Raw genomic sequence first — 27,002 nt, forward strand, 5'->3', positions numbered from 1 at the left:
ATTTGTGTTCTTTTTGTAAACCTGCAGAAGACTTGTCATTTTTAATTGCCCTATATCAAATTAATTCTGGTCTGGCCTAACATTTGATATAGCAATGTTACACAAATGTAAAAAAAAAAAAAAAAAAAGCAAACTTTTAAATAGTATTCCATCTTTCGTTTTATTAAAACTGAATTAGAAGCACTAGTTAAATCACAATGATTTATAAAGAACCAAAAACCCTGAGATTTGTTTTTCCATATTATGAAATATTTAAAGCGAATCCCAGTAATGATGTTTATATTATATTTCCTTGACATATCCCTTTGCAATTTAAGTTGTTTATTGTATATATTTTATATAATGTAACATAATAGCAATTGTTATTTTTTTTTTTCTCCTTTCTTATCGTCATTATTCCAATCTAATTTCTTTTGGTAGTAACTATTCTTGAAGTTATTGTAAAAGATGTTGAATGTGAAAACCATTCATAGTGAAAACCATTCATAGAAATCACTAGAAAGCATTCAAATATATTCAACATTTGCTTTATGAAAATCACTAAGCCCGTACATAATATTCAAAGAGACACAGATTTCCTTCCACAATAGTTTTTATTGTAAAGTTTAGAGGCGGTTTGGAGGGTTAATCTTGCAGCATTTTTTGAACACTCGATTTAAAACAAGAGGAAAACAAAACGGTTTACAAAACAAAAAGATCTGTACAAGTTCACGGTTCATCTTAGAAAAACTCAGCCAAGCCCAGGGTTGTGATCGCAGCAGCCACACTGAGGACCGTTCCGGAAACAAATGAGCAGCTGGAAGTCTATAATCAAAGAACTGTGGAACAGAGACATGTTGATGTGCATGACAAAAGCAGTCCATCCACAGGCTCCATCAGGCTGTGTTACGAGATGACTGTGGAGGGAACAGGGATCCAAGGGTCACAGTTCAATGTTTGCTCTTCTTGGTCTTTTTGTGCGAGCGATGTGGTGATCGGGATGATGACCTCCAGGATTTGTGCTGCGGTGATGGTGATTTAGAGCGTTTTGACTTCCGTGGTGATCGAGATCTTGTTCTTCAGGGAATAAATAGTGACAGTGGACAAATCGAGAGGTAAATGGTGGGTCAAATCCACACAAATACTTCATATGGTAACATGACCGAGAACAACAAGTTGATTTGTAGTCAGTTGTTTTTCTCTTTCTATAGTGCTGGGTAACCTCACAAACAGTGAAGTCTCACTTATCCTACAGCCCACTTGTATACTGTTTGTCAAAAACAACCATTCAAAAGTTTGAAGGCAGTAATACATTTCGAATGTTACAAAAGATTTCAATGAAATGCTGTTTTTTAATTTTCTATTCATCAAAGAATTCAGAAACCTTACAAACCTCAAACTTTTGCACTGTTTTGAAACAAATGACTTGTCACTTAAATCTTGTGCCGGTTCAGGATATTGTGAATTCATGTTTTTGAATAATAATAAATAGCTAATCATCATAATTAGATGCAGGGTCTGGAGAGCCGGTGTCCTGCAGAGTTTAATTCCAACTTGCCTTAACCCATCTCTCCCTGGAAATTGCTAGTATGCCTAGTAAGAGCTTAATTAACTGGTTCAGGTGTGTTTAATTAGGGTTGGAGCTAAACCAGAGATTCACTGTGTCCGAAACCGCTCCCTATCCACTATATAGTGCACTATATGGGGTGTCAGCCATTTTGTAGTGCTGTCCGAATTCCGAGTGAACTACTTCATTTCCTACATTTGTCCACTACTTTTTACCCACAATTCACTATGATTGAGTGTACAACCGATGTACACTCACTGAAGCATATTTCCCACAATCCAATGCGGAGTAGCGTCGAGCTGGAAGCGGCAGCAGGAGCGAGCGGGTCTGACTGAGAGATGAAGTTTACATCTTTATTATTTCTGTTTTAACGTTTTTCCTACATTATTTATATTAAAATATGTTATGTAGGCAATAACCCAGTTTAATATTTGACTAATTTACTGAGGTGGCATCGTTGTTAACTTACAAAAATGTTGATAATTTGGTGGATAATTTATTTTTTTTTGTTATTAACAGGTAGTGTACTCTGATGTAAAATTAACGGTCGCCTGAGGACGCTCTAACGTTACAACCATCTCATCTGAGCTCAAAACGCTGCTTCAGCAAGTGTCAAGATACTAAAAATAATAAATACATAATTATGAATGTGTTTATGTGTGTTTGTTTTTGTTCTCAGTACGTTATTTTAATAGCATTTAATGATTATGAACATAAAAGCATTACAAAAAAATAAAATAAATAATTATATTACGTATCCGTTCACTTATTTTTTTGTTCACTCCTTCCTGATATAGTGAACTCAACTGCCATACACTATATAGGGATTAGTGAATGAGTGAGCGATTTCAGACACAGCAATTGTCTTACTACTGGGAGATGAGAGGGCCTGTATAACTTACTATTGGAGAAGACATAACGGTCAACTTGGATCACGTGTGCCTTAATAACCAATCACATTACAGCCGTGAGTTGTGCGAGACTTGGAGGGCTTTTACACTGGGCTCGTTTGCTGCAGTCCGAGCGCCGCCCGCAGCGTTATTCTGCTTTCACACTCAGTAATTGTATCAAACACAGGTGCGTTTGCAGTCACCTTACATCATTGCAAACGCACAGAGAACACAACGCGACTGAGCATAGTTTTAATTTTTTATTTTGGTGCTATTATGCACAGTATTAATAATTAATTTCATTTTAATTAATTTCATTTTGACTTTTAGGAGTGTGTGGAATCAACCTCGGCTCTCTCGTGTGTTGAGGAAACAATGATATCAACAGTGTTATGCATGCGTGGGATACTAAGTGCACACCCGAGTTTTGCTAGCACATTCACGCGAACCGCACCACAGTTCGGGAGCAACACGGGTTCGGTACCCCAGTGCACACCAGGGTCCGATGACAGCATTCACATCAGCGATTTTTCATGCGAACCATGCCCATCACAAAAAGTCAGTGATTTCTCTTACAAAATGTCATTTTTTACAGCATACACTCTAAAAATAGTTTAATCCAAAAGTATTGTTCAGTGTAAAGCGTAGAAGATTAGCCAATAGGCAGTCGATTAATTAAATGATAAGCTGTTTATTAATTGTAGTAAAGCCTCTGCTCCATCGACATCCCAATTTTTTTTTTTTTTAAAACAGCCTCTGGTCTCCTTTCCCACGTGCTGCCAAAGTGTTAGCATTAACTGTTATGCTTTTTTGGCTAAAGGTTGAAAGCTTGCCTTCTAGTGGCTTCGGTTAAACACTGCAGAACAACAGCACTCCAGGACTGAGTTTGGAGAACCCTGAATTAGACAAAAACTGTGTGGTGTGTGTGTGTGTGTGTGTGTGTGTGTGTGTGATGAGTGCATACCTCTCTCTCCTCTCTTCTTTGTCTCGACTCCGTCCTCTACTCTTTTCTCTGTCCTCACTCTTTCTACTTTTTTCTTTATCCCTTGTTTTACTCCTATCCTCCCCTTTATCTCTCCGCTCATCTTTTTTGGACCGGTCTTTCTGTTTTTGTGAATATTTATCTTTCTTCTCCTGGTCGTCCTTGTCAAACTCCTAAAAAAGTGACAGAAAGCAAATTAAAGAAATGTGTTTATTGATTTGCCAGACGTTACAAATTTTGTATCAGAATTCTGTGATTATGCAGACACCAGACATCCACAATATATTATAAATACTGTATATATACTTTGCTGATACCAAGGTAAAATGAGAAAATGTATTTGTATCATTTAGCAAAACTGGAACGCTTCATTAGCATCCAGAACCACCATTATCGGTTATAAAATTCTTGAATAAAACCTAGTATTATGCAGAATTGGTGTTTACCTTCTGTAGCAGTCTGTTTCTGTAGTGCTGAACTTGCTGTTGAAGAGTCATACTAGACTTCATCTGTCTCTTACCTGACTCCAACTCATCCTGGAAATTCATCACCTTCACCTGCAATATGCATAAGCACACTTTTATAGTGCCTGCCTGGCAACACAGTCAGCTTCAGTGCTATAGTGAGACATGAAATACTGAGTGAGTGACTAACCTCCAGTTCTCGGAGGCGTGTTCTTTTGCTTTCGGACAGCTCAAAGTTCCTCAGAGAACTCTTAAACTCCGCCCCCTCATACCTGCTGGGGCTGTCAGCTTCTTCACTGCTCGTACCAGAGTCACCATCATTTACCTTCAGGCCACTGCATGACAAAGACAGGGCAGGAAACAATGAGGTAACCAAAACTAAAGAGTGGTGTATTTTCTATTCTGTTTTTTTTTTTTTAATATACAATTTCCCCTGCTCATAATTTCATGTTTTCCATTGTAATCCAACTTTGCCAACAAACAATACAAAATGTTTAGTGGAAGTTTAGTGGACAGTCCTCATAAAGAAGGTAATAAAAGAAAGCATGTGACTTGATGAGGCTGTTGAAATGCTCCAATGATATATCATGTGATTAAACTGAATCATCCACTCATCGCAGAGAACAATAAATAAAATGAACCTTACCTTGAATTCACCTCAGTGTCAGAGTCATTCTTGGCTGAAAGGATAATGAGAACAGGTTAAGGTTTAAAAGGATGCATATATATATATATATATATGAGAGAGTGTGTGTGAGTGAGTGAGTGAGTGAGTGAGTGAGTGAGTGAGTGAGTGAGAGAGAGAGAGAGGTGGACTGGATAGTCTAGGAAAAGCAAATAGCCATGTATTCCTACTAGTGTTGTGACTGTACCTGAGGATTCTGAATCGTCCACCTTCTCCCATTTAGACAGTGCAATAGTGGGTAAAGTTTTATCTGAGCCTTCATCAACTGGGTCAGACACACCAAAATAAGTACAAAGAGAAATATGGGTAACTTAAATAAAAATCATTAGAACACAATCAATGTTGTATGTGTCTTAACTCTCACACGGTGTTCAGATTAGGAAATAGACTACAACTAGCAGTACCATTACAGAAAAAAAACAGTTAGTAAATCACTGAATTGTAATGAACAAGATACACTCCCAATAACTGCAATGTCCTTCTACCTACATGGCACACCATCAATATCATCTATTGAGTTTCCTAGGGGGACACCGTCTAGGTCATCAACCGGTACACCATCTATAGAGGATGGATCCCAGGTCAAAGGTGATCCATCAAGGTCATCAAGGGGTGTACCGTCAATTTCACCTCTCTCCAGAGGAATGCCATCCAATGGCACCCCATCCAGATCAGGAGATTTGGGCTAGAGAACAGGTAGGCAAATTAATATTACACATATAAATCATATGCATTTTATTTCGTTTTTATCTTTTTTCCAAAGCTCACCTCTTCTCTTTCAATGACTTCCTCTCCAGGTTTAATAAGCCCCAGGAATATATTCTGCAGTTGGATCAGGAAGGAGTCTGGATAAACTGCCCAGTCTTCCCACGCACGAAAACATCCCATGACTCTTTGCTGCAGAAAGGGAGAGATGAAAGAGAGAAATGTAGAGGGGGAGTGGAATCACAGATCTCTGCAGGGGAGGAGCTTGAGGCAGATGACACGCTGGAGCAAACTTTTCCCACCTTAAACTGCTCTGCCTGGAGTCGGGCTTGGATGTTCCGATACGCTTCACTAATGTCTCCAAATATCTGCGGCAGCTTTGTTTCAAAACTATTAGACAGCAAGACAGAAAGAAAACTCTTAAGAAGTCAGAGACAACATTGAAGTTTTTGGAGTTTTGATGTAACTGCAGTAACGACAGATCTTTTTTTCTGTATTGTGGTATACATCAGAGTGAAAAAGATTATTTATTTACGGTTATTGATTGGATAGAGACAGATCTGAATGCAAGCTTGCAGTTGATCATTTATATATAAAAAAAAAAATTGAACATTTGAACCTGCATGGATGAATCATTCAAAATTAGATCAATATCATGCATTTTGAATTTCCATTACATTTTTTTTTTTCAGAATAATAATAAAAAAAATGAATCATTTAAATGCTGTAGGTTTGAAACAAATTACCTGGAAAAAAATTCAAAGACACTGGAAAAAAATGAAAGAAATGCAATCAAGAAAAATATGTTGCACAAGAAACTCACAATTTGCGGTAATAAGACGCATTGGCCACTTTGGCGCAGGAGTTGTAGAGGATGTCGGATATCAGGTAAAGTCTGGCAATCTGCAATATACACACACAAGACATCAGACAAAATCGGCAAAAGAGTGAAGAAGGGCTAGGCAACTGTACTACTGTAAATGTGTGGGTACCTTCTTCTGCAGTGGTGTGTGTGCTATAGACAGAGATTCAGTGATGCAGGAGACGACCTCCTCAGCAGCCTCCGCTCTCTCCAGGCAGAACAGCATTGCATCTCCAATCTCATCCCTGCAAGGAGTCAGCCCTCTCAGCAAGGCCTCCAGCCTCTCTCTGTGCCTGAGACACAACAAACATTCAATATGCACATGCATTATGGAACCAAAGGGACGTGGGCACCTATACATCACAGGCCTGTGTGCAGTTCATTTCTAAGAAACAGGCGGCCTACAACATCTATTTCTGTTGGAAAGGAACACGTGTTTACTCTGCCTTCAGGTGCCCTTTCTTTGGCTCTTCCTCTTGAGAAGGGAAGGAGCTCTCTTCTGGTTCCTCATCACCATGGAGATACGGGTTAAGGAGAGGTGGCTTCCACAGAGAGCCGCCCCTAAACATTCTGAAAGGTGACGTCCTCCATTTATTTGGGTTCTCTCCCTGAGAGGAGGACACAGACACAGGGAAATGTTTACCACCTTTCACTCAGATATGAAGATGTGACATCTATTTCTGAGAGTAGGACTGTGACTAGCCATGAAAGGCAGTGGCTCATTTACCTGTAGAATGGAGTAGAGTTTCCATCTGTAGTACACATGCTCCTGACTCTTATTATCAAACAAAAACCTGCAACATTAACCAGACATCAAATACATAACGCGTTACATATGACATGCAGAATTCTTAAGAAAATATTTGGCCAAATATTTCCTCACCCCCATGTTCTAAACCCGTTTAATTGTCTTTCTTCCGTGAAACACAAAAAGTGAAATTTAGCAGCATGCTGACTTTTTTATTTTTTTATTTACATACCACAGACTGGTGGGTGACATCAATGATGCCAAATGCCATTGGTTCTCATAAAAGTGAAATGTGTTTGTTCCTGAGCCTTGATATCATGTGGTTTTGGAAGACTTGAATATCTCGGTGACCATTCACATTGTATCAATAAAAGAGAAATGTGAACAAACTGCCTAATGTCTCCTTTTGTGATGTACAGTCAAAAGAAAACCACACTGGAATAGAAATAAGGGTGAGTAAAGGACAGAAGTTTCATTTTTAGGTGACCTTTTAAAGTTGGTATGCGATGAAACATTACCCTTCTTTTTATTGAGAATGTATTTTTTTAAACATTGTTTGGTGCTTATAATGTCTAATCAAAAGTCACAATGTAACAATTGTGAAGTACAGTATTGTGTATACATTTTGGGGTTTTTTTCCATACTGTACAGCACTCACAAGAATGTTTCACAAGAATGTTACGACATCAATCATAAGGAAAAAAAAAAAAAAAAAAAAGAGCATGAATTATTCACAACATAACCAATAACACGATTTTAGAATTTTCATTTGATGTTGAGCAAGCGATCTAAGAATATTAATGGTTCAAATATCCTGTAAGTCTCACACACCTGAAGTCAGGGTTGTCCTTTTCCCGGCTCATGATGATGGCCTCAAACATGGGACCCTCTCTCACCACAAACTCAATCATTCTGTGTATCAAGCCCAGCAGGTTCCTATCATTCACAAAATAGATGGATGAGAGAATGAACAAGGGCACTCTTTTCTTCTCTCATCACTCCATACTGTCCTTACAGCCTTACCATGTCAGTTCTATCTTTTTCTTCTTTCATTTTCACTGTCTTTTGCTCTGAATTTTCTGTCCACTCCAAATAAGATTGCTTTCTGAAGTTACCGTGGCCCTATGAGACCGTTAAGGGAGTGTGTTTTAGTACAATGTTAGCTCCTAACGTTCAGAAAAGGGCCACTGTGTGGTGTTTTACACATTTTCACAGTACCAATTACTGGGTATGAAATGGTTTATATCATTTAATACGCAATTGTATTAACAGACAAGAGAAGTTGCTGATGTTGCTAAAGATCTGAGATGTGTCTGTGAGCGTGTGAGTGATTGTCTAGGCTCCGATCTAAGATCAATGACGTCTTACAGTATCTTTGTGATGAACTAACCACTGTGCTTTAGGCGTCAGACTACAGGTGAGTGTGTTTGTGTGTGTGATTCAGTGGCAATGGTGTTTTAATAAATGGACAGAGAATGTGTACCTTTCTGGGGGGATTACCACTGTCACTACGGCCTCGGACAGAGTCTGTTCGTGACGTCAAACCAAATGATGAAGATACAAAAATACAGTGAGTTTATATTTAAACAAACTGCAGAATATTCATGATTAATATCAGCAGCTAAACCTCTGGAAACATGCTCGCAAACAGACAAGTTCATCTCACCGCTGCTGCTTGCTCTGTCTGAGGGACATTCTGTGGATTCAGACACTTTGCTTTCTCCAACCTGTCTGGCTTCAGTAAGGCCATGGGCTCTTTTTAACTCCAGCTTAAAGTTTATCAAGCTAAACCACAAAACAGCTTACATAATCAAAAATGAATGACTTCTCTTTGACATACCAATCAAAAAGTGATATGTTGAGACCAGCCAATTACTCTTTACAGAACAGGTTGGTGGGAATGAAATGTCTCATTACACAGGATGCCCCCCAGGCTAATAAACATTACTGAAGGTTACTGCAGCGTTTCTGTACAGTTCCCTGGTTTAATCTGCTTGTGATTCTTTATCTAGTACAACATGCACATATAAGTTGAATCAACTGACTCAATAGTTTCATGTGTTCTCACGACAAAGTGAGTTCTCACGGAGTTGATTTTGAAACTTCTCAAACAATGAAATAATAAAATCATTTCTCAAAGAGTGCAGCTAAAGGTTGGCTTCATCACATTTCTTAACATTTAATATACACTATCATTCAAAAGGCTGGGGTTTTTTAAGAGAAACTGACTATTTTGTTCAGCAAGGAAGCATTCAATTGACCAGATGAGATACTAGAATACATTTATAATATTACAAAAGATTTCCATTTTAAATAAATTTGTTCTTTTTATACTGTATATTTATCAAAGAATGCTAAAAATGAAGAATCCTAGAAATGCTGGTAACATTTTATTTTAAGGACCAATCCTCACTGTTAACTAGTTGCTTATTAGCATGCATATTAATAGCATATTGGCATTTTAATAGTATTAGCATATTAATGCCTTATTTCTGCATGACCATATTTTAGATTCATTAATCCTACCCCATTCCTAAAATTAACAACTTATTAACTATTAATAAGCAGCAATTTCCAAGTTTGTTCAGGGAATATTCTTAGTTAACAGTGAATGTGTGTTCCCTATTCTAATGTGTTACCAAAATGCTTTTTATTATGCCATCACAGCAATTAAATTATATTTTGAAATAGAAAATATTTAAACTGTAATAATATTGTTTTTACTGTATTTTTTATCAAAAAAATGCAACCTTACTGAGTATAAAAGACTTCTCTCAAAAACATTTAAAAACCTTGCCAACCCTAAACTTTTGAGGTGTAAAGAAAAGGAAAATATTTGATCTAAAATGAAAAACTTTGATTCCATTCCGATTCCAAAACCTTAATTCTCAGCCATGATCTTTTGTATCAACCTAAAACCACCTAGCAGTAATCTTTATTCCTTTAATTTTCCTACTTTTTATTTATTAGGGGGAAAAAAAGTCACCTTTTGTTTCCTCAGTGATGCTTCATGCTCACAGAATGCCTTGGCAGCAGAAAATCTTTTAGAAATACCTTGACTTCAGCATACCACACTCTATAACAAGCATGTGGTTACCTTGTAAATGTCCTCCTGTGAGCGGCTGCGCGGTTTGGTGAAGTCATTTCTGAAGCGGTCTCTGGGTTGGGCGTTGAATGGCAGTCCAGAAGGTGGAGGGGGGGCAGTGGTCTTCAGAACCCCGATGGGGGTGTACAGAGGTTGCGGAGGAATACGTACTGCCTTCCCCCAACCTAGCTTCATCTCAAAACCCATTACTGTTTTACCTGCAAAACACAGACACCAGAGCTCAAAAGTCAAAACTGTCCAACTAACAAGTGCGTCTTTTGAGAGACAGCAGTCTAAGGTTTCAATTCCACGGGTTTGAAGATTGAGGACGCCTCACCGTCCAGTGCAGCCAGAGCACGCTCTGCATCTTTCCGCGTCATGAAAGCAACAAAACCGCGGTTGGTGACTCTTGTTCGCTCTTCTTCAGTGCGTGGCCACATGATCTTCACACTGGCCAGAGGGCCGTATTTCCCAAACTCCTTACACAGCATCTCCTCTGTCATCTAACGAGGCAGACGAAGCTTCATAAATAAGAGTCTAAATATACTGTGTAGCACACCTCTGTAATACTAATAGTGCAACATGGTCACTATTACGCAGTGTGTTAAAGAAAAACCACATGACTTTTTGGGTTGGCCAGATCTTTCCAGATACCATGTTCCCTTCTCACCTTGGGGTTGATGCAGCCGATGTACAGGTTTGTTGTGTTTGGCACTGCAGGATCATCATCAAATACTACAAACACAAAACATAAAAAGATTTTTAAGGCTTCCACCTGGTTTCCAAAGTGAAATGTGTGGCACAGGTTTGTCAGCGTTACTTGATCGCCGTGTCAGGGGTAAATCCGGATCTGGGTGTACTCCTCCAGAGTCACCTTTCTTCCTTTTGTATCGTTCCTCTCTTTCCTCCTGGATTCTGAATGACAGATTCAATAAAGACAGAACACATTTTCAGCTACCCTTTTGTAACATTTGTTAAAGTCGTGATGAAATGGAGAGCAGATCTTTTTTTTTCTGTATTGTGACAAACATCTGACTGAAACATATTAACAAAAAACTACATATATAGGCTGGGGAGTTGTTGACTGCTGAACATAGGGAGGAATCGATCACAATAAAATCACTAACATGCATTTAGAAAATAAGATGAATAGAATTATTTTTGAGAGGAACACTGACTGTTTTAATTCCTCTTTAAAAAGCTCCAGATTACTCTTCTTCTTCTTCTCCTCCACTTTCTTTTTAATGACCTAGAATGGAAAAACGACAAAAATGTTAGACTAATTATTGTATTTTGTGATTCACAGCAAAATGGATTGCGCCACCTATGCTGATTACAGCGCTCATCACATTCCTTCTGACCCGGTCTTACCTCTTCAGAGCATATTAAGCTCATCTGACTACAGAAGACAGAAGGTCACTTACAGTTTTCTTAACTTCTGCAGGTTGAACAGGCGAGGCATTCTGAGGTGGAGAAGTGAATTTAGAGGCGGGTCTGTAGAGTTTGCTCTTCTTCACTTCGGCGGCTTCTTCCTCTGAAAAATGAACAATGAAAACATAACTCGCCCCTTCTTTTATTTGAACTTACAGCTTGGATTTAGAGTTTTAGTAGCCCACAATTCAAATTCTAAGCTTTGTAATGGAAGCAACATATAAGCATTCCAGTAAAACACAAAGTCCGTTTGAGAGCGATTCGACAAATCAGTTGATCAGAGTTACAGAGATCTAGAGAGACACATGCTTAAAAACCCAAACAAGCAACATTGAGTAGGGAACATATTTTATAATTCACTTTTGTTATTGTAACTGAAACTACAACTGAAACCATTTAAAAAAATTATTTAATTGAAATAAGGTGACAATACAATATTAAAATTAGATAAAAATGGCATTGCAAGTTACAAAATTGCTGAAAACTAAAATTAAAACTTGATACAATAAAGGCTAATTCAAAATATTAATATATACACTATAATAATAATATATAAATAATACTAAAGAGGAAGCCTGTATAAGAAATGCACTACATCTCACCTTTAGTTGCATTTACAATGCCTCCTCGTACAAATGTCTTCACTCCAGTTTTTTCATTAGTGTCAAAAGAAGCTACAAATTCCTCAAAGACTTCAGCGGCTTTCTCCTGCTCCTGTAAACGCCGAGACATAGAAATGCTGTACAAGTCAACAATATAAAAATGGGTATATTTTTGAATAAAAATACCTTATATCCCCCCCGTCCTTATCTTAAAAGTTGTGGAAAGTCACTCTTAATTTGCAGCCACACTATCTATTATTTCTTCTGCATGTGCTGAATGTTCATTGAATCTATCAAACACACTTTGCAGACAAAAACGTACCTTTTTCTTCATTTCCTCTTGCTCTTTTTTTGTTAGTGTCCGCTTCACCGCCACAGATTTCCCTTTTTTGTCTGCCATATCAACTTTCTAAAACACAACAGAAATGTACTGTAACTTAGTTTATCCAATTATGTAAGCATATAATTCAGGACTGGGGAACTACATATAAATTTAAGAAACAACTACTCAAAACCCTGCATACCTGATAAATATCTCAAAGTACTTCACTTAATGACAAGACTTCTGAGAATAAGAGTGCAAATAACAACGCAAATTTCCCAGCACAATGTGACAGTCATACAAAAGCCATGTTGCACTCCGACCTCTCGATTGAGGACAGCAGGACGAGGGACTCTGAAGATGCTGGATTACAACACCAGCCCTGTTATAAGTTATAAAATTATCTTCCAATAGTCATATTTCTGCTGCTCGTGGTTTCTCTACAATTCAATCTCAGACTGTTTTCCAACCTAGTGAGCTGCCTACCTAGAAAGCTTTGGTGGGCATCAGGGTCGCCGACAGACCCCCAGAAAGCTGTTTTGTATGTGTTTGCAGCTCACCAGGTTGAGACAGACAGCCTACGTGTGTACGTTAGCGTGCAGGCTAACTGCTCTAGATCTCCTGGCCTCGTTCAAACCTCAGACAACCTTCTGCTGCCAACTGCTTCAACGCCACTGGAGGACGCAAGGAAAACATATCTGATGCTTAACCAGCTGTACATCTGTAGACAATCTATACAGCGACTTACAGGTCTTGCGTTGCAAAAAACGAAACCGTGCGTTTGTTGCTAATCCGCCATTTTGGAATGACTAGAAATGGAAATAGCGGAAAAGTGACGTCACGTGACAAACACCAATCAGAACTCAAAACGCCTCGCTCTGCGACTGCAGCAGATGTTTGAGAGAGGCTCCAGACTCGCGTCTTTAACATTACGATCGCTTCTGTACGTTTTAAAAAAATGTATAAGCCTGAGTAATTAAATAAAGCATTGATATAAAAATATACTAGCGTTATACAGTTACGGTTGTATTAATTATGAATTGATTATTTATTTATACAATGGCAATAAAATGAACAGTATTCAAGAACTCTCACCTGAGCTTCTGCAAGGCTGTCAACCAACCAGATGTTCCTTTTAATAACATCATACATCTTTTTCTATATTTTCATTACATATGAATGATTCTCGCTGTATTGTTCTGATGTCTGACATGATAATATTATTAATAATAATAATAATAATATTATTATTATTGATAATATTATTAATAATAATAATAATAATTATTATTATTATTTACTAATTTATACATTTTTGGATAACATAATGTAAAACAACTATTATGACAGAACACAAAATTAATCCATTCCACAATTGCTCATGTTCGCAAAAAAACTTAGTATTTTGTCTTGTTTCTAGTCAAAATATCTAAACATTTTTAAATCAAGATACATTTACAAGATAAACAAAAAGGCATGAGATATTTAGTAATGTTTCCTGGGGGACGAAATCTACATGAGGTGAATTTTGCTTAAAACAAGTAGAATCCTCTTAAAACAAGATTATTTTTCTCACCCCTGGCAGATAATTTTACTTATTTTAAGCAACATGCACTTAATTTAGATTCATTAAATTATTACTTTTTTTAGACTATACTAGACAAGACTAAATATGTTTTGCTTATTTAATAAATGCATCTTGATTTAAGAATTTGTAGATATTTTAACTAGGAACAAGACAAAAAAATTAAGATCATGCTTTTTTGCTGTTGTATTTTTATTTTTTTTTTGCAGTGCACCTGGTAAGTCATTTGAAATGTAGCTATATTGTCAAACCATGCGTTTTCAAAGAGCGCACTGATCTGCTTAATGAGAGCACAGAATGGCTTCTTCTCAGTCTGTACCCCATGTGATTCGGTGTGGACATTATACATTCACTTGATTTCTAAAGGGCGGTGTTGTCACCGCATATGGTTTATTGGAGGTGTTTTTGAATGCAAATGACCATGAACATGAACGAGCATGGTGCATTAAGAACATGTGGGATCTATTGTGCGTATAGTGTGCGTAAGAACCACGTATGCACGTTTGATAAATATTGACTTTTTTTGTACTTACATTCCAAATTTCATTCGTAGGACAAAATATAGAAATTTTTCTACCCATTTTTCATAAATGAGGCCCCTGGACTGTGTGTTTTAAAATAAATGGCCATTTTTTATATATAAAAAAAATTGTGAATAGTATTTGGATTTACGGCATAAAATGTCTTAATATCCACTCAAATAGCCAAAGAACCAAACTCTCAGTGATGTTTGCATAAAGAGATGCATAAAAATGAAAATCTGGACATCGTTTACTCACTCACAGACGCTGTGCTTTTTGAATTTAATTGAATTTGTCCATACAATGTAAATCGTTGTCAACCAGAATTGTTCACAGAAGAAAATAAAAAAAATCATAGAGATTTGGATCCATCATCCCCTTCTATTTTCCATATACATGTTGACCCTTGGTAATATTATTATAAAATACGGGATTAGTTTCCACTTTTATGCTGATGATACTCAGCTATATATCTCAACGAGACCAGATTAAACTTCTAAATTATCTAAGCTAACAGAGTGTGTTAAAAATTTTAATGATTGGATGACCAATAATTTTGTCTTCAGATTAATTCAGATAAGACAGAGATATTAATTATTGGACCAAAAAAAACGGTACAGAGAATCTTGTAGATTACAATTTGCAACTAGACGGATATACCTTTACTTCCTCTACAGGCAAAAATCTGGGTGTTATATTAGACAGCAACTTTTGAAAACCGTATTTCCCATGTTACAAAAACTGCATTCTTCCATCTTAGAAACATTGCCAAGCTACGAAACAGGTTATCTTTTTCTGATGCAGAAAAGCTAGTTCATGCATTCATGACCTCTAGACTGAACTATTGTAATGCACTTCTAGGTGGTTGTCCTGCTTCTTCAATAAACAAGCTACAGGTAGTCCAAAATACAGCAGCTAGAGTCCTTACGAGGTCAAGAAAATATGATCATATTACCCCAATTTTACAGTCTCTGCACTGGCTACCTATTAAAGGGACACTAAGCAGGAATTACTCCCATCTAGTGGTGAAATTGTATTTTGCATTCAAACTAATTTTGCTCGCCAGCGCCTCGCTTTTTCAAATGCGCGTTGCATCTACGGTAAGCGATATGTACCAAAAAGCTTTGACAGGATGTCTTCTAATAGCACTTCGTCGAGTTTTCCTTCAGGTGAACAGGTGTGTTATTTCAAACAAACTGCAACATGACAACTAACAAACGAATGTTACAGTATGATTTACTGACTGTGGAAAACATGAAATATTGTAATTAGTAGTTATGTCTAATTTATTCGTTATATTTTCTGAATTATATGCATTGTTAGATATAAAAAAAATATTATAATATAGACTGTAACACTGACTTACCTGTCGAGAAGAAAACTGGCCACTTCAGCGTCTCTTTTGAAATCTTTATCAAGCATTAGCTCTTTCCACCTAGAAAAAGCTTCCCCGACATTAACTCTTGTTTTCTGTAATCTACGGTCACGTTTCCTTTTACGTTCTATTTTTGACTGTTTTGGCGACGATGTTTTCTTCTCCTGTGGCGCGGCATATGTATGGTCCATAATAAGAATGCAATCCAGACTTTTAAACTTGCCGGTGCAGTTTCAAGCGCCTCTCACTGCTCTGCACCTGCGTTTCTGGCTCTGACCGAAAACGTGCTGTGGAAACGCGTTGGCTTAGTACTTTTTGTCCCTCTCTGCTATTATAGTTTTGCAAGATGGCGGAACTACATGGAAGCCTCCGTCGACCTACCCGTCCCATGTATATAAAGATAATAAATTCTTCATTTACAAGGATTAGTTTAAACATTGGCATAGGTATTTGTACACCATTGAGGGCATATTTATGAATAAAAATATTGATTTTAGATAATAAAATACCTAAAAAGTTACTTATTGTCCCTTTAAGTTCCGTATCAGTTACAAATTATCATTACTTACCTATAAGGCCCTAAATAGTTTAGCTCCAGCGTACCTAACTAGCCTTCTACCACGCTACAACCCATCACGCACCCTAAGGTCACAAAACGCTGGACTTTTGGTAGTTCCTAGGATAGCAAAGTCCACTAAAGGAGGTAGAGCTTTCTCACATTTGGCTCCCAAACTCTGGAATAGCCTTCCTGATAATGTTCGGGGTTCAGACACACTCTCTCTGTTTAAATCTAGATTAAAAACACATCTCTTTCGCCAAGCATACAAATAATGTATCTCTTAAATTGTGAGTGTAGTTGCATCTGATCAAATGTGCATTTTTATTCATTAGCTTGGGTTGAACTAATTAATTTTACTTTGTTGGAACAGCAGCTATGCTAATGATGTCTCTATTTGTTTCTCTGTTTTGTAACTAGGATTTACACAAGCTCCAGTCTGGATCCAGAACACCTGAGAAGAGATGATGCTGACCCTCAGAGGACCCCAGATGATGATAACCCTGAATCAACAACAGAACTAACAAATATTGCTACAAGTGTGACTGCATCATATAATAATTTGCGGTTAATAATGTTCATCGTCTGGCTGACTACGTCTTGTATTATTTTTTTCTGGAAAATCCTGTCATACGTGCACAAACTGACAGTCACCACTTATAAGCTACTACTAAATATTGTAGAAACTTAATTTTCAGTAAAGTTGCTTTGTAAGGATTTGTTTTGTAAAAAGCGCTATACAAATAAACTTGAATTGAATATATTTGGAATGACATGGAGTTCATTGTTTGGTGTTTATTGACATGATGATATAAAATGTAAACAACTTTCATTTTATTACCCTCTGAGGTACCATTCATAATTATATTTTTCCATAACCTAAAACTATAAAAACCTTCATCATATAACAATCAAATAATTTACTTCAAAAAGGAAAATTTTTGTTTGTACACTGACAGAAATCTTTTAAATATTTAGTTGAACGACATCATTACAGCAAAAAGAGATGCACCCAAATTATATATAATTTTTTTTTTTTTTTATTATTAGCAAAACTAAACAATTACCTGAAAACTGAAGCTGAAAAAAAGTTGTGTCAGTTAAATTTTGGTAAATGGACTGTTACCAGCTGTAGTTAAATGTCACTGATTTCGGGCCTCCAAAACTATTTCAGATTAAACTGATTTCTTTTTTTCTGTTTCGCCCCAATATTATTGGTTGTGGAAATTTCAGTGCAGCACAAACAGTAAACACTACTACTTCATAAAACTGAATGGTTGTAATTGTAATCACTGAAGAGTTACTGTTCGATCGCCTCCTCTTGATCCTCCCCTCCCTCTTCTCAAGCCTCTTCCTCCTCTTGTCACACCAAACCCACCCCTTCCTCTGCCTCTGCCACCACCCATAATGTTTCCTTGTCCTCTTCCTCGTCCACCACCAACGATATTTCCTCTTCCTCTGCCTCTGCCACCACCCATAATGTTTCCTTGTCCTCTTCCTCGTCCACCACCAACGATATTTCCTCTTCCACTGCCTCTGCCACCACCCATAATGTTTCCTTGTCCTCTACCTCGTCCACCACCAATGATATTTCCTCTTCCTCTGCCTCTTCCACCTCCTCCAAGAGCTCCTCTTCCTCTTCCCCAGCCCCGTCCTCGCCCTCTTAACCTCAGGTCAGTGAAACGGTCATTAAGGTATACGGCAGTCTGCAAAACAAGATAAAAACAGAGGCTCTACAAGCTGAAAAACAGTTTAATCATGCATTTTTTATAAAATGTATTGTCTTTACACTAGTGTTGTCACGGTACCAAAATTTCAGTATTCGGTACCAATACCATTGAAAATCCATGGTTCTCTGTACCAATTTCGGTACCAAAGCAAAACACAAAAATAGGCTAATTAAAAAAAACTAAAAAACATTTTATCACTAAAAATAAAACCAGTGGCATTCTTTATACTTATTTACAATTGTGCTTAAAGTTTTTCTACAAGTACTATAATTATGAAAAACAGTAAACAAATTTAATTTGTCTTTTAATTAATGAAATTGAAACATATTTATTTTATGGTAAATAAAGAGGATTTGCTATTAAAATTAAAACATGGAAGAAATATTGTGTGATTTGTTTCTTTAAAAAATAAAGTTTTATTAATTTTTTCAACAGTAGTAGAAGTATCACATACTTTCCACTAAATAATAGTAATATTTCTAGCACAATGCCTTTATGTAAAAATGAACTTATTTTGACGGGTTGCCATGAATACATTTAAATTGACACTGGTTTTACTCAAATTAAATGGTAAAATGCTTGTGAAGTGACTCAGAACAGTTCTGGTGATGTTGTTTATGTATTTATGTCCTCATTGAGACAGCTGATGCTGAAATGACTGCAAGTGTCACGCGCTTCAGTCTATGTAGTAAACAAACCATTCATTCATTCATTCATTCATTCATTCATTCAGACAGAGACATCCAGAACATGCAGGATTCAGATTTCAACCTACTTTTGCAGCTTAACATTTACAGATACTGGTCCATATGGATATTTACTTTGATTAATTAACTTTGACAAATTCAGAAGTACCGGGTCTTTTGAAAACACTACTTTACAAAGATCATAAAATGCAATAAATGTCTGACCCTCCCACTTAACTGGGTATACAGGCTGTGCCGGACTGTTAAACTCACCTGGTTAGTGGCTGCTTTGTAGTTAAATTGCAGAGGAATCCCCTTAGGTGAAGAAGTACCAGCACCTCCAGATGATCTGCCCCTTAACACTGCCCCACCCCTCCTAGCCTGATTAGATGTATTCCTGATGGAGTGAAAAGAGTGTGAGAGAGACAAAGAAAAGATAAACAAAGAGAAATGTACAACCAGTGAATGAGACAGAAGTGAGAAGGTTCATTTACTCACACAGCGACAGGTGCAGATTTAGCATTTGGCAGAGAAACTGTGAGCGTGGAGCCAGATGGTGCTGTTCTTCGACTTCAGTGTGTGTGTGTGCATGTGGGTGTGACAGACACAGAGAGAGAAAAAAAGAGCAGAGACAATTAGTTTACACGCCTTGAGAATAGTTTTTGGAATATAGAGTCATAATCTCATTTAATTCAAACTCACCTTCTTATCGTCTGATACTTTTGTAATTTCTCAGCTCTGTTTGTAGCAGTAAACTGAAGTAACAAAGACAGAAATGTAGGTCTAAAATATATTAACACGAAGGTCAATCCATGTATAAGTTGTGTATAATGTGAATGTTTTTTTAATTGTCCTTCTTACCCCTCTGTCTAATAGAAATGGTCTTCCACCCCTCTGTCCTCTTGCTGACAATGCACCCCTACAACAACAACAGCAATCAAACACTATATATATACACATATATTAAACTGCAGACTGTTCTAAGGTGAGTTTATAGCTCTTTTTTCTTAAAGTTAATTGCTACTTCTAAAAAGATTTCCATATTTTTTGCCACAACCCATAAAATACTGAGAGTTTACCAGATGTCACCCAATACATCTTTCTCCCCATTTATTGTTGTTGTATTTTACCTATATACGTATTAAAAGTCTCATGCTCACTAAGGCTGCATTAATTTGCTCAAAAATACAGTAAAAGCAGTAATATTATCAAAAATTATATGATTTAAAATATCAGTTTTCTATTTTATTACATTTTAAAAATGTATTTATTCCTATAATGCCAAATCTGAAATAAAGCAGTTATTAATCCAGTCTTAAGTGTCAAATTATCCTTTAGAAATCATTCTAATATGCTGATTTGGAGCGTAATAAAGCAATAAGCCCCAAGAAGCTGTGGTGAATTTAGAAAAGCTAAGTGGCGTTGTTAGGCATGATGATAAATTCACTGTAAGCCACTGCTTCTTGGGGCTTATTGCTTTTATAGAACAGTTATTCCATAAACGTAGTAAGGTTTCACAGAATAAAACAGAGCAAATAAAGTGCAATGATATACGTAAATAAAAACAGTTTTCTTCCACCAAACAATGTAGTTCCTCAGAAACAGTTGTGGTTGCCAATCAATGCACAGAAGCAAACAAAGGTGTATGTTTGTAGTGTCATTTACAAAAGCTTTGAACACGGCTCAACCAATCAGAATCAAGGACTGAACCTTTTTGTTTGTGGATTTGTTTTTTTCAGGATTCTTTAATGAATAGAAATCCTTTGTAATATGTGACCACAAAACTTGAGATTTCAGAAATCAGCTTTCAATTGATGTATGGTTTGTTATGATCGGACAATATCTGGCCGAGATACAGCTATTTGAACATCTGGAATCTGATGGTGCAAATAAATCGAAATACTGATACATTTTTTCCAAATGAATTCTAAGCAATGCATGTTACTAATCAAAAATTAAGTTTTAATATATTTACAGTAGGAAATTTACAAAATATCTTCATGGAACATGATCTGTACTTAATATCTTAATGATTTTTGGCATAAAAGAAAAATAGATAATTTTGACCCCTACAATGTATTTATTTTATTTTTTTTTGGCTATTGCTCAAATATACCCCAGCGACATAAGACTGGTTTTGTGCTCCAGGGTCACATATTATAAATCTTTACTATGACTTTGATCAAGCATATTTGCTCCTTGCCGAACAGAACTAATAATTTCATAATACTTAATTTAAAAAACTCTACTGTCTCCAAACTCTTGAATGGTAATGTATATCTCTGCCTTTGTGTGTCTTCAAGGTTAGAATTCTTAGAGATGATAAAGTGCAGCTGCATCATCATAAGCTTCTCTCTGAAGCAACACTGACCATTTCAGGCTTGGCTGCATGGAAATATTGTCTATTACTTTTCTTTCTGCAACTGTGACTTTCAGTGTTTATGTTTATGCAGACATTATGGCTTCAAACAGAAACTTCAAATAGATTTGGCTATACATTGGAAGACTACTTCCCATGAAAACCAGTTCTCATGAGTTCCCGTGTCAACCTTCACCTCTTCTGTTGGCACATATATCATAATATCATATTGTCCTGCTCACAGTTCAATTGTTGATTATATAATAAATGCTTAATAATATAACAATAGGTACTTTAGACTGAGATTCTTGAATTTTACTGGTGAGGATAAGTTTGTATAAAAAATATCTATATTCATATGTTGTTCCATCTTTAATAATTAAGCATGATAACGTAATATTAGTATTATAGTATATTTTATAATTCCAATTTTGTTCAGATATTAAATTAAAAAAACAAAACATAACATCATATTCCAGTTTTATGGGTGATCATGTTTGAATGAATGAAGAGTGTAGAACCTGCTCAGTCCGCCTCCTCTTCCTCTCCCTCTTCCTCTTCCTCTGAATGTCCCCCTTGATGTGAATGTGGTCTGATCAAACAGTTCACCACTCTATGATACACAGTTAAAAAAATTTGAAAAAAAAGTTAGTGTATTAACATAGGACACAGGGTATTCGATTGAAAACGACCGGTGTCAATTATTTAACCTTATTTTAGGACCAGAAACAATACAATGACTTATACCGTGACAGTGGCAGCAGCTATATTTAATGAACCCCTTCTTGACATCATGTCCCTCCCGGATCCCATTTGTCTCCTCAAACCTCTCGCCCTGCCAGGCCCTGTGAGACAAACCTCTGTGAGAAACTTACAAGTGCTTATACAGGTCACCTGAAGCGTTTTTAAAACAGATCAGGCCAGAAAGAAGTCCAAGCAGTCCAAATGTGTCAGCTGTCATAAACGTAAGAGATAAGAGAATCTTAAATATCAGATGCTTGCCTCGGTACTGCTGTGCTCCTCGTCTGAGTCCCCTCTGCTGCTGGGGAACCTGGTTGAGTTTCTTCAAGACGTTGTTCCTGTTAGCAGCTCGTTTAGTTTTAGCTCGGCTCGCATTCAGTTCCTTCTTATTCAGCTTTATAATGTCATCTGTGAAATCAAAATGAACAAAGTGTTTCACCTCTGTGTTATTTTTAAAAGAGGGTCTAAAATAGAAAACTATTTCAATTGAAAGATTAATCATATGAATTACATATCGGATAATATTTGTGTAGCCTATATATCTTGTTTGAGCTAAATACTGTGGCTACTGTACAGATGGATGAGGTTTTTATTATACATTTACTATAACTTGCTTCACTTTAGTCATTAACAATCCCACATCTTTTCGTTCATTTATTATCACTCTCAACTCAAGGTAAATGACGTGTGTGCACGAGCAAGTTGGTGTGACAGCTGTTGAATGTATGTGACAGCTGACTGCTGTTGCTCTCTCTCCACGTCAACACAGAAGCGAAACCATGAGCGAAACCTACGGATCCTGCCAACTCACCCAAATCACAAACACTTTAAGTTAATGTCTCGCCTCGCAGTTACCAACCTAATGACAAGTCGATTTTGTTGTCCGAGCTTGAAGCGTGAGGCTCCTGCATTTGCTCAGTACTCTCCATCTGAACATCAGTATCCCCCATTTCGTCCCCAAATGTCGTTAGGCTGGCAAAAGTTTCAAAAGCGTCGCGTGAATCGAAAAAGCCAAAGTATTTACACTCGATAGCTTCCGAAGGTGTCCAAACAGAAACGCTAATGACGAGACGAACTATGAAAACTTTTTAAATCGAGCCGGTTTTAAGGCGCTTTTCTTTGTGTCGATCAGGTGAATGGTGAGTGCTAGCAGTGTGACCCGCCCAACGGCGATGAGTCTGACGAGAGCCCGATATAGCGCTGTCTAATCCGGCTGGGCAGGTCTTTCAAGGCGCTTTACAACACAACTAGCGGCAGGAATTCAGTTCTTAACTTTCCCTCAGTTATTTTGTTATCATAATCATAGACAAAACATGTTTTTTAGGGTTAATCCAACCTGTTAATGGACTTTGTATTAAAACACTTTTGAAATGAATAATACAACTGTAGAAAAAAGCCGTTGTTTTGTTTACATTTAAAGATGGGGGGGGGGGTTAAATGTAAACAAAACAACGACTTTTCCTCAGTTGTATTCATTTCAAAAGTGTTTTAATAACATAATGTATGTCCATTAACATAGTTTTTTCGTACAATACCCAAATTCTAAACACAATTCTAAAACCTACTCAGAGTTTATTTAGTATTTATTGCTGATTTGTATTATTAGTGGCGAGTATTTTCTCCATTCAGCCGCCAGGGCTCGCCTCTGAGCTCAGTGCACACGGCCAGGTTTTCTGTGCCACACTAACCACAACTGAAACACCCGCCGGGCACCAGACGAAAGAAGATAAGACACGCCCTAAAATGAAAGTAAGTCAACCACCTTTCAACCTCATTTCACTCAACAGTCACCTCAAAGACTTTTAAAAAGCGCCTGAAGTATGACTAAACTTAACTATAACTCTAGCTTTTGAAAGTACTTCAATCACTATCTATTCTTCGCGCATCACATAAATATTCCCGATGACAAATAACATCATACAACTTCACTTAAAATAAAAAGCAAAACATTAATTAATTTTCTTGGTTTAACGCTAAACCTGCCGTCAGAGCTGAGCTAATCCCCGCCCCTTTCCAGTGGTAGCCCATCCCCTCCCCACCTCGGTCTGCGCATGCGCGGCGAGCCAGGCAGCCCCCTATTATTATTGTTAGAATAATTGCACTTATGAAAATGGCGGCGAATCAGGGAGCTGTGGGACCTGCTGTGGCTCTCCAGAGCCAGCATTATCCCAACGTCGCGCACTGGAACCCGGGCGTGATGCAACAGCAGCAGCACCCGCTACACACCGCGCGTAGTCTGGAACGCGCGCTGGAAGACGCCGTCTGCTCCGGGATGCTCAACATCAGCGGGAGAAAACTGCGCGACTACCCGGGGCTCAACTACGACCTGACCGATACTACACAAGCAGGTGGGTCCGGCAGATGTGGGCTAATCTCCCTGCGTGCTCCACTGACCCGCTTCTCGCGACTCTTGGTCTGAGAGCACAACAAAAGACAAGCAGCGAGGAGCGTGGGTGCCTATTTGGTGCATTTGCGCGGTGTGTCAGTGGGTGTTTGTGTATTGGCTACAATAGCCAGGGCACATGGTGCTTGTATCTCGCTTTCTGTCGTGTTTATCATATCCAGCGTGGAGTGGCAAACCCAATTATAGCTGGCATTAGAAATACTGGCTAAAGGCATCAGCTTCCCTGGTTGTTTTAGTTTCACATTTCACTTTCTCACCAAACCATATTTCATGTATGAATAAAACTAGAGAAAGCTCTTCAGCTGGAAGAGCCGATCTTCATTAACCTTTGCTCCAGTAATTCGGCCGCTTTTCACATGCAGACACGTATAAATAACATTACACCTTATCGGTGAGCACGCGACAACACTAGAATGCTCCTTTTATTTTTGACAAAGCAGTTTTATTTATCATTATGGAAACAGTTTGTGGATAGGGTGTTGAACGGTGGTGAATGTCATTATTTAAATGGACCATAAGTGCAGATAGAGACTGTAGTGCCAGACAAAAGATGCTGTCTTGATAATCTATCACGCGCCTTTCTTCATGCTCTCAGTGGAAATCAATGCGCAAGCAACCCTGGATAAAATACAAGCACGCATTTGACTACTGTTTTAGCATTCCGATTTAGATGTATTAAACGATATTGTTAATCTAAATAATGTTTGGTCTGGCAAAACACAGTTTGTACAAGTGGGCTGGACTATTATTTATAGGCTACTGCAGCATAATGTGGATTAGCTATATTTCAGTTATTTCTGGAGATGTGGTTCGAAATGGAATGGCTGGTTGTCTTTCAGAAGTGTCTGTGGTCTGTACTGCTAGTCTTGCTGCAGCAAACAGCCATTGAGATGTGAAGCAGACAGTGGGAGGAGTGACACTAACCCATTCATTCACAGCATCGTGTCTACACTCCCATTCAACTGTATTGAGTTACACTTGGAAATAGGACTTTTGTGTATATTTGGCTGTCGTGCATCCATTTAAACTGTACGAAGGGTGTTTTTTTTATATTGAGCCTTGTTTTGATTCTCTCCGATGGCTTGTGTGCTTAAAGAAGCCGGTGTTGTAGATAACGCTGGACATTCATACATTGGTATCGCGGTTTCTTTCAGGGTCGTTGGCATACAGATGACATTCGTTGATAGCTTGAGTGCGCTTTTGTTTGTGTGCATGTGTATGCATCTATTTGAAAGAGGAAATATTTGTATTTGTGCCAGATTGTGACCTATACAAGGAAGCTCAACTGAATAAAGAGAAGAAAGCCCTCAACTTGCAATCTGTGTTCACATTTGTATTTTGTAAGATTGTTTGTTTGCTTGTTAGTTTTTGTGTGTGTTTGACAGTTTGACAAGGCTTGAGTATAGGGTAAGCTTGTGTGTGGTGTGGGTCTGTTCCAATGGCTCAAGTGACCCACTTGGCAGTCCTTGCTATGATTGAGTACGAAGACATCCCAGAGTCTCTGATGTTAAATTGTGGCAAAATTGAATAATTTCCTTTCGTTGTTTTTCTTGCTATCTTTTTCGCCACCACTTTTCACTGTTTTGATCATTTATGATGTGAGTTAACAACAACAGTCAGCGGTTTGCTGTGTGTAGCGTTGTCATTATATGTGTCTTCATTGATAAACTAGATCCCATTTCTGTGAATTGTCTTTGTTTAAAAAATAATATGCATTTTAGGACTGGGTATCGGTTGCTAGTTGATACCTCACAATATGATACCTATACATTGTCCTAATTCAGTACATTGTAATGCAGCAGTATCATTTTGTTTTTGGATCAGTTTGGATCTTAAACAGTTTGGTTTAATATTGTCCAGTACTGAGTTTATCATGCTACATATGTACAAGGTTTTGGTGTTTACACTTATTTAGATGACCTGCTTCCTCATTATTTAGGAATTTGTATGAATTAAATTATAATCTGCAATAAAAAATAATGACAATTTAAAAAAAGTTATTTTAGTAAATATGGTAATATTTATATACCATTATAGTACTTGTTAATATTTTGAATGAGCTTTTTATATTTTTACTTTATGTGCTTTTGTCATTTTTGATTATTATTATTCCTAGACTGCTTATTTAATATTTATTTATTTTTAGTTCAGATTACTTTGATTACTGAAAAGATTTGTAATAGTTTAGTTGGTAACTTTTCTGAACACACAATGCAAGTGTTTAAATGTACAATATCCCACTATTGGCCTGCTTGTCTTGCAAAGACCATGTGTGCAACAAATACTTTAAATGCTGTAAAAGTGAGATTTACATAAACCGCGATGGTTAAAGGCTGTTTCAAGGTCTATTTCTGTCACTGCAGAAGTGAGGTTTAAAAGAGCTAGCTGAAGTCAATGTTCACTCGTTTCTAAACACAGATTTCTGAACAACTGAACAAGATGATTTTTGTGACAAAGTTTGATCTGAGGTGAGATGGTTGGGTTTGTTAAATATCCCCAACTTTTCTCACGACCAGGGGTGTCAACTCATTTCAGGTTGAGGGCCAGATCTGAGAAAATACCCCCTTGTGCGGGCCGAATAACCTTTTGTTAAACCCTAGTTTGCTTACAATTACATTAATATTAACCATACAAACTACAATATAAATTTACAAAAAAAATCTAGTATAATTTTTTTTTTAAAGCTGCTGCTAGGTTATTTTAGGGATGTGCAATATTCACAC

The 27,002-nt window shown here is 37.3% G+C and overlaps 3 protein-coding genes across 11 annotated transcripts in view; 1 reads left to right on the top strand and 2 right to left on the bottom strand.

Annotated features, from left to right (window-relative positions):
• Window positions 1-574: 574 nt before the first annotated feature.
• Window positions 575-13,181, bottom strand: LOC128004441 (U2 snRNP-associated SURP motif-containing protein). Of its 4 annotated transcripts, XM_052592604.1 has the most exons (25): window positions 12,809-13,138; window positions 12,525-12,704; window positions 12,323-12,409; window positions 12,001-12,112; window positions 11,392-11,501; window positions 11,146-11,216; window positions 10,788-10,882; window positions 10,638-10,702; window positions 10,305-10,470; window positions 9,980-10,185; window positions 8,366-8,409; window positions 7,714-7,818; window positions 6,862-6,928; window positions 6,576-6,742; window positions 6,265-6,427; window positions 6,096-6,175; window positions 5,575-5,662; window positions 5,336-5,464; window positions 5,057-5,252; window positions 4,755-4,832; window positions 4,529-4,562; window positions 4,073-4,217; window positions 3,865-3,975; window positions 3,401-3,591; window positions 575-1,056 (listed from the first exon to the last, which is right to left on the bottom strand). In XM_052592604.1, the coding sequence occupies exons 3-25, from the start codon at window positions 12,398-12,400 to the stop codon at window positions 930-932; spliced, it is 2,628 nt and encodes an 875-aa protein (XP_052448564.1). In that variant the 5' UTR covers window positions 12,401-12,409; window positions 12,525-12,704; window positions 12,809-13,138; the 3' UTR covers window positions 575-929. The 4 variants fall into 4 exon arrangements, with proteins under 4 accessions (XP_052448564.1, XP_052448563.1, XP_052448566.1 ...); XM_052592603.1 differs by lacking the exon at window positions 12,525-12,704 and having other exon boundaries at window positions 13,071-13,181; XM_052592606.1 differs by lacking the exon at window positions 12,525-12,704 and having other exon boundaries at window positions 12,883-13,138.
• Window positions 13,182-17,134: 3,953 nt separating this feature from the next.
• On the bottom strand, window positions 17,135-23,132 carry LOC128004574 (probable H/ACA ribonucleoprotein complex subunit 1). 3 transcript variants are annotated; one of them, XM_052592616.1, is made up of 10 exons: window positions 22,735-23,132; window positions 22,137-22,283; window positions 21,882-21,979; window positions 21,656-21,747; window positions 19,637-19,694; window positions 19,478-19,530; window positions 19,274-19,345; window positions 19,049-19,172; window positions 17,930-18,065; window positions 17,135-17,857 (listed from the first exon to the last, which is right to left on the bottom strand). In XM_052592616.1, the coding sequence occupies exons 1-10, from the start codon at window positions 22,823-22,825 to the stop codon at window positions 17,649-17,651; spliced, it is 1,080 nt and encodes a 359-aa protein (XP_052448576.1). In that variant the 5' UTR covers window positions 22,826-23,132; the 3' UTR covers window positions 17,135-17,648. The 3 variants fall into 3 exon arrangements, with proteins under 3 accessions (XP_052448576.1, XP_052448575.1, XP_052448574.1); XM_052592615.1 differs by having other exon boundaries at window positions 17,135-17,749; window positions 17,822-18,065; window positions 22,735-23,114; XM_052592614.1 differs by having other exon boundaries at window positions 17,135-18,065; window positions 22,735-23,115.
• A 771-nt stretch (window positions 23,133-23,903) lies between these two features.
• Window positions 23,904-27,002, top strand: part of lrch2 (leucine-rich repeats and calponin homology (CH) domain containing 2) — a 68,453-nt gene continuing 65,354 nt past the window's right edge. Inside the window, exon 1 of one of the 4 annotated variants that reach the window (XM_052592608.1) lies at window positions 23,904-24,223. In XM_052592608.1, the coding sequence (XP_052448568.1) occupies window positions 23,980-24,223 (244 nt within the window). In that variant the 5' untranslated portion in view covers window positions 23,904-23,979. The remainder of the gene's footprint in view (window positions 24,224-27,002) is intronic. The other 3 variants (XM_052592607.1, XM_052592610.1, XM_052592609.1) reach the window with 3 other exon arrangements.

This window comes from Carassius gibelio, chromosome A5 (genome assembly GCF_023724105.1).
Source record: "Carassius gibelio isolate Cgi1373 ecotype wild population from Czech Republic chromosome A5, carGib1.2-hapl.c, whole genome shotgun sequence".
NCBI lineage: Eukaryota > Metazoa > Chordata > Actinopteri > Cypriniformes > Cyprinidae > Carassius > Carassius gibelio.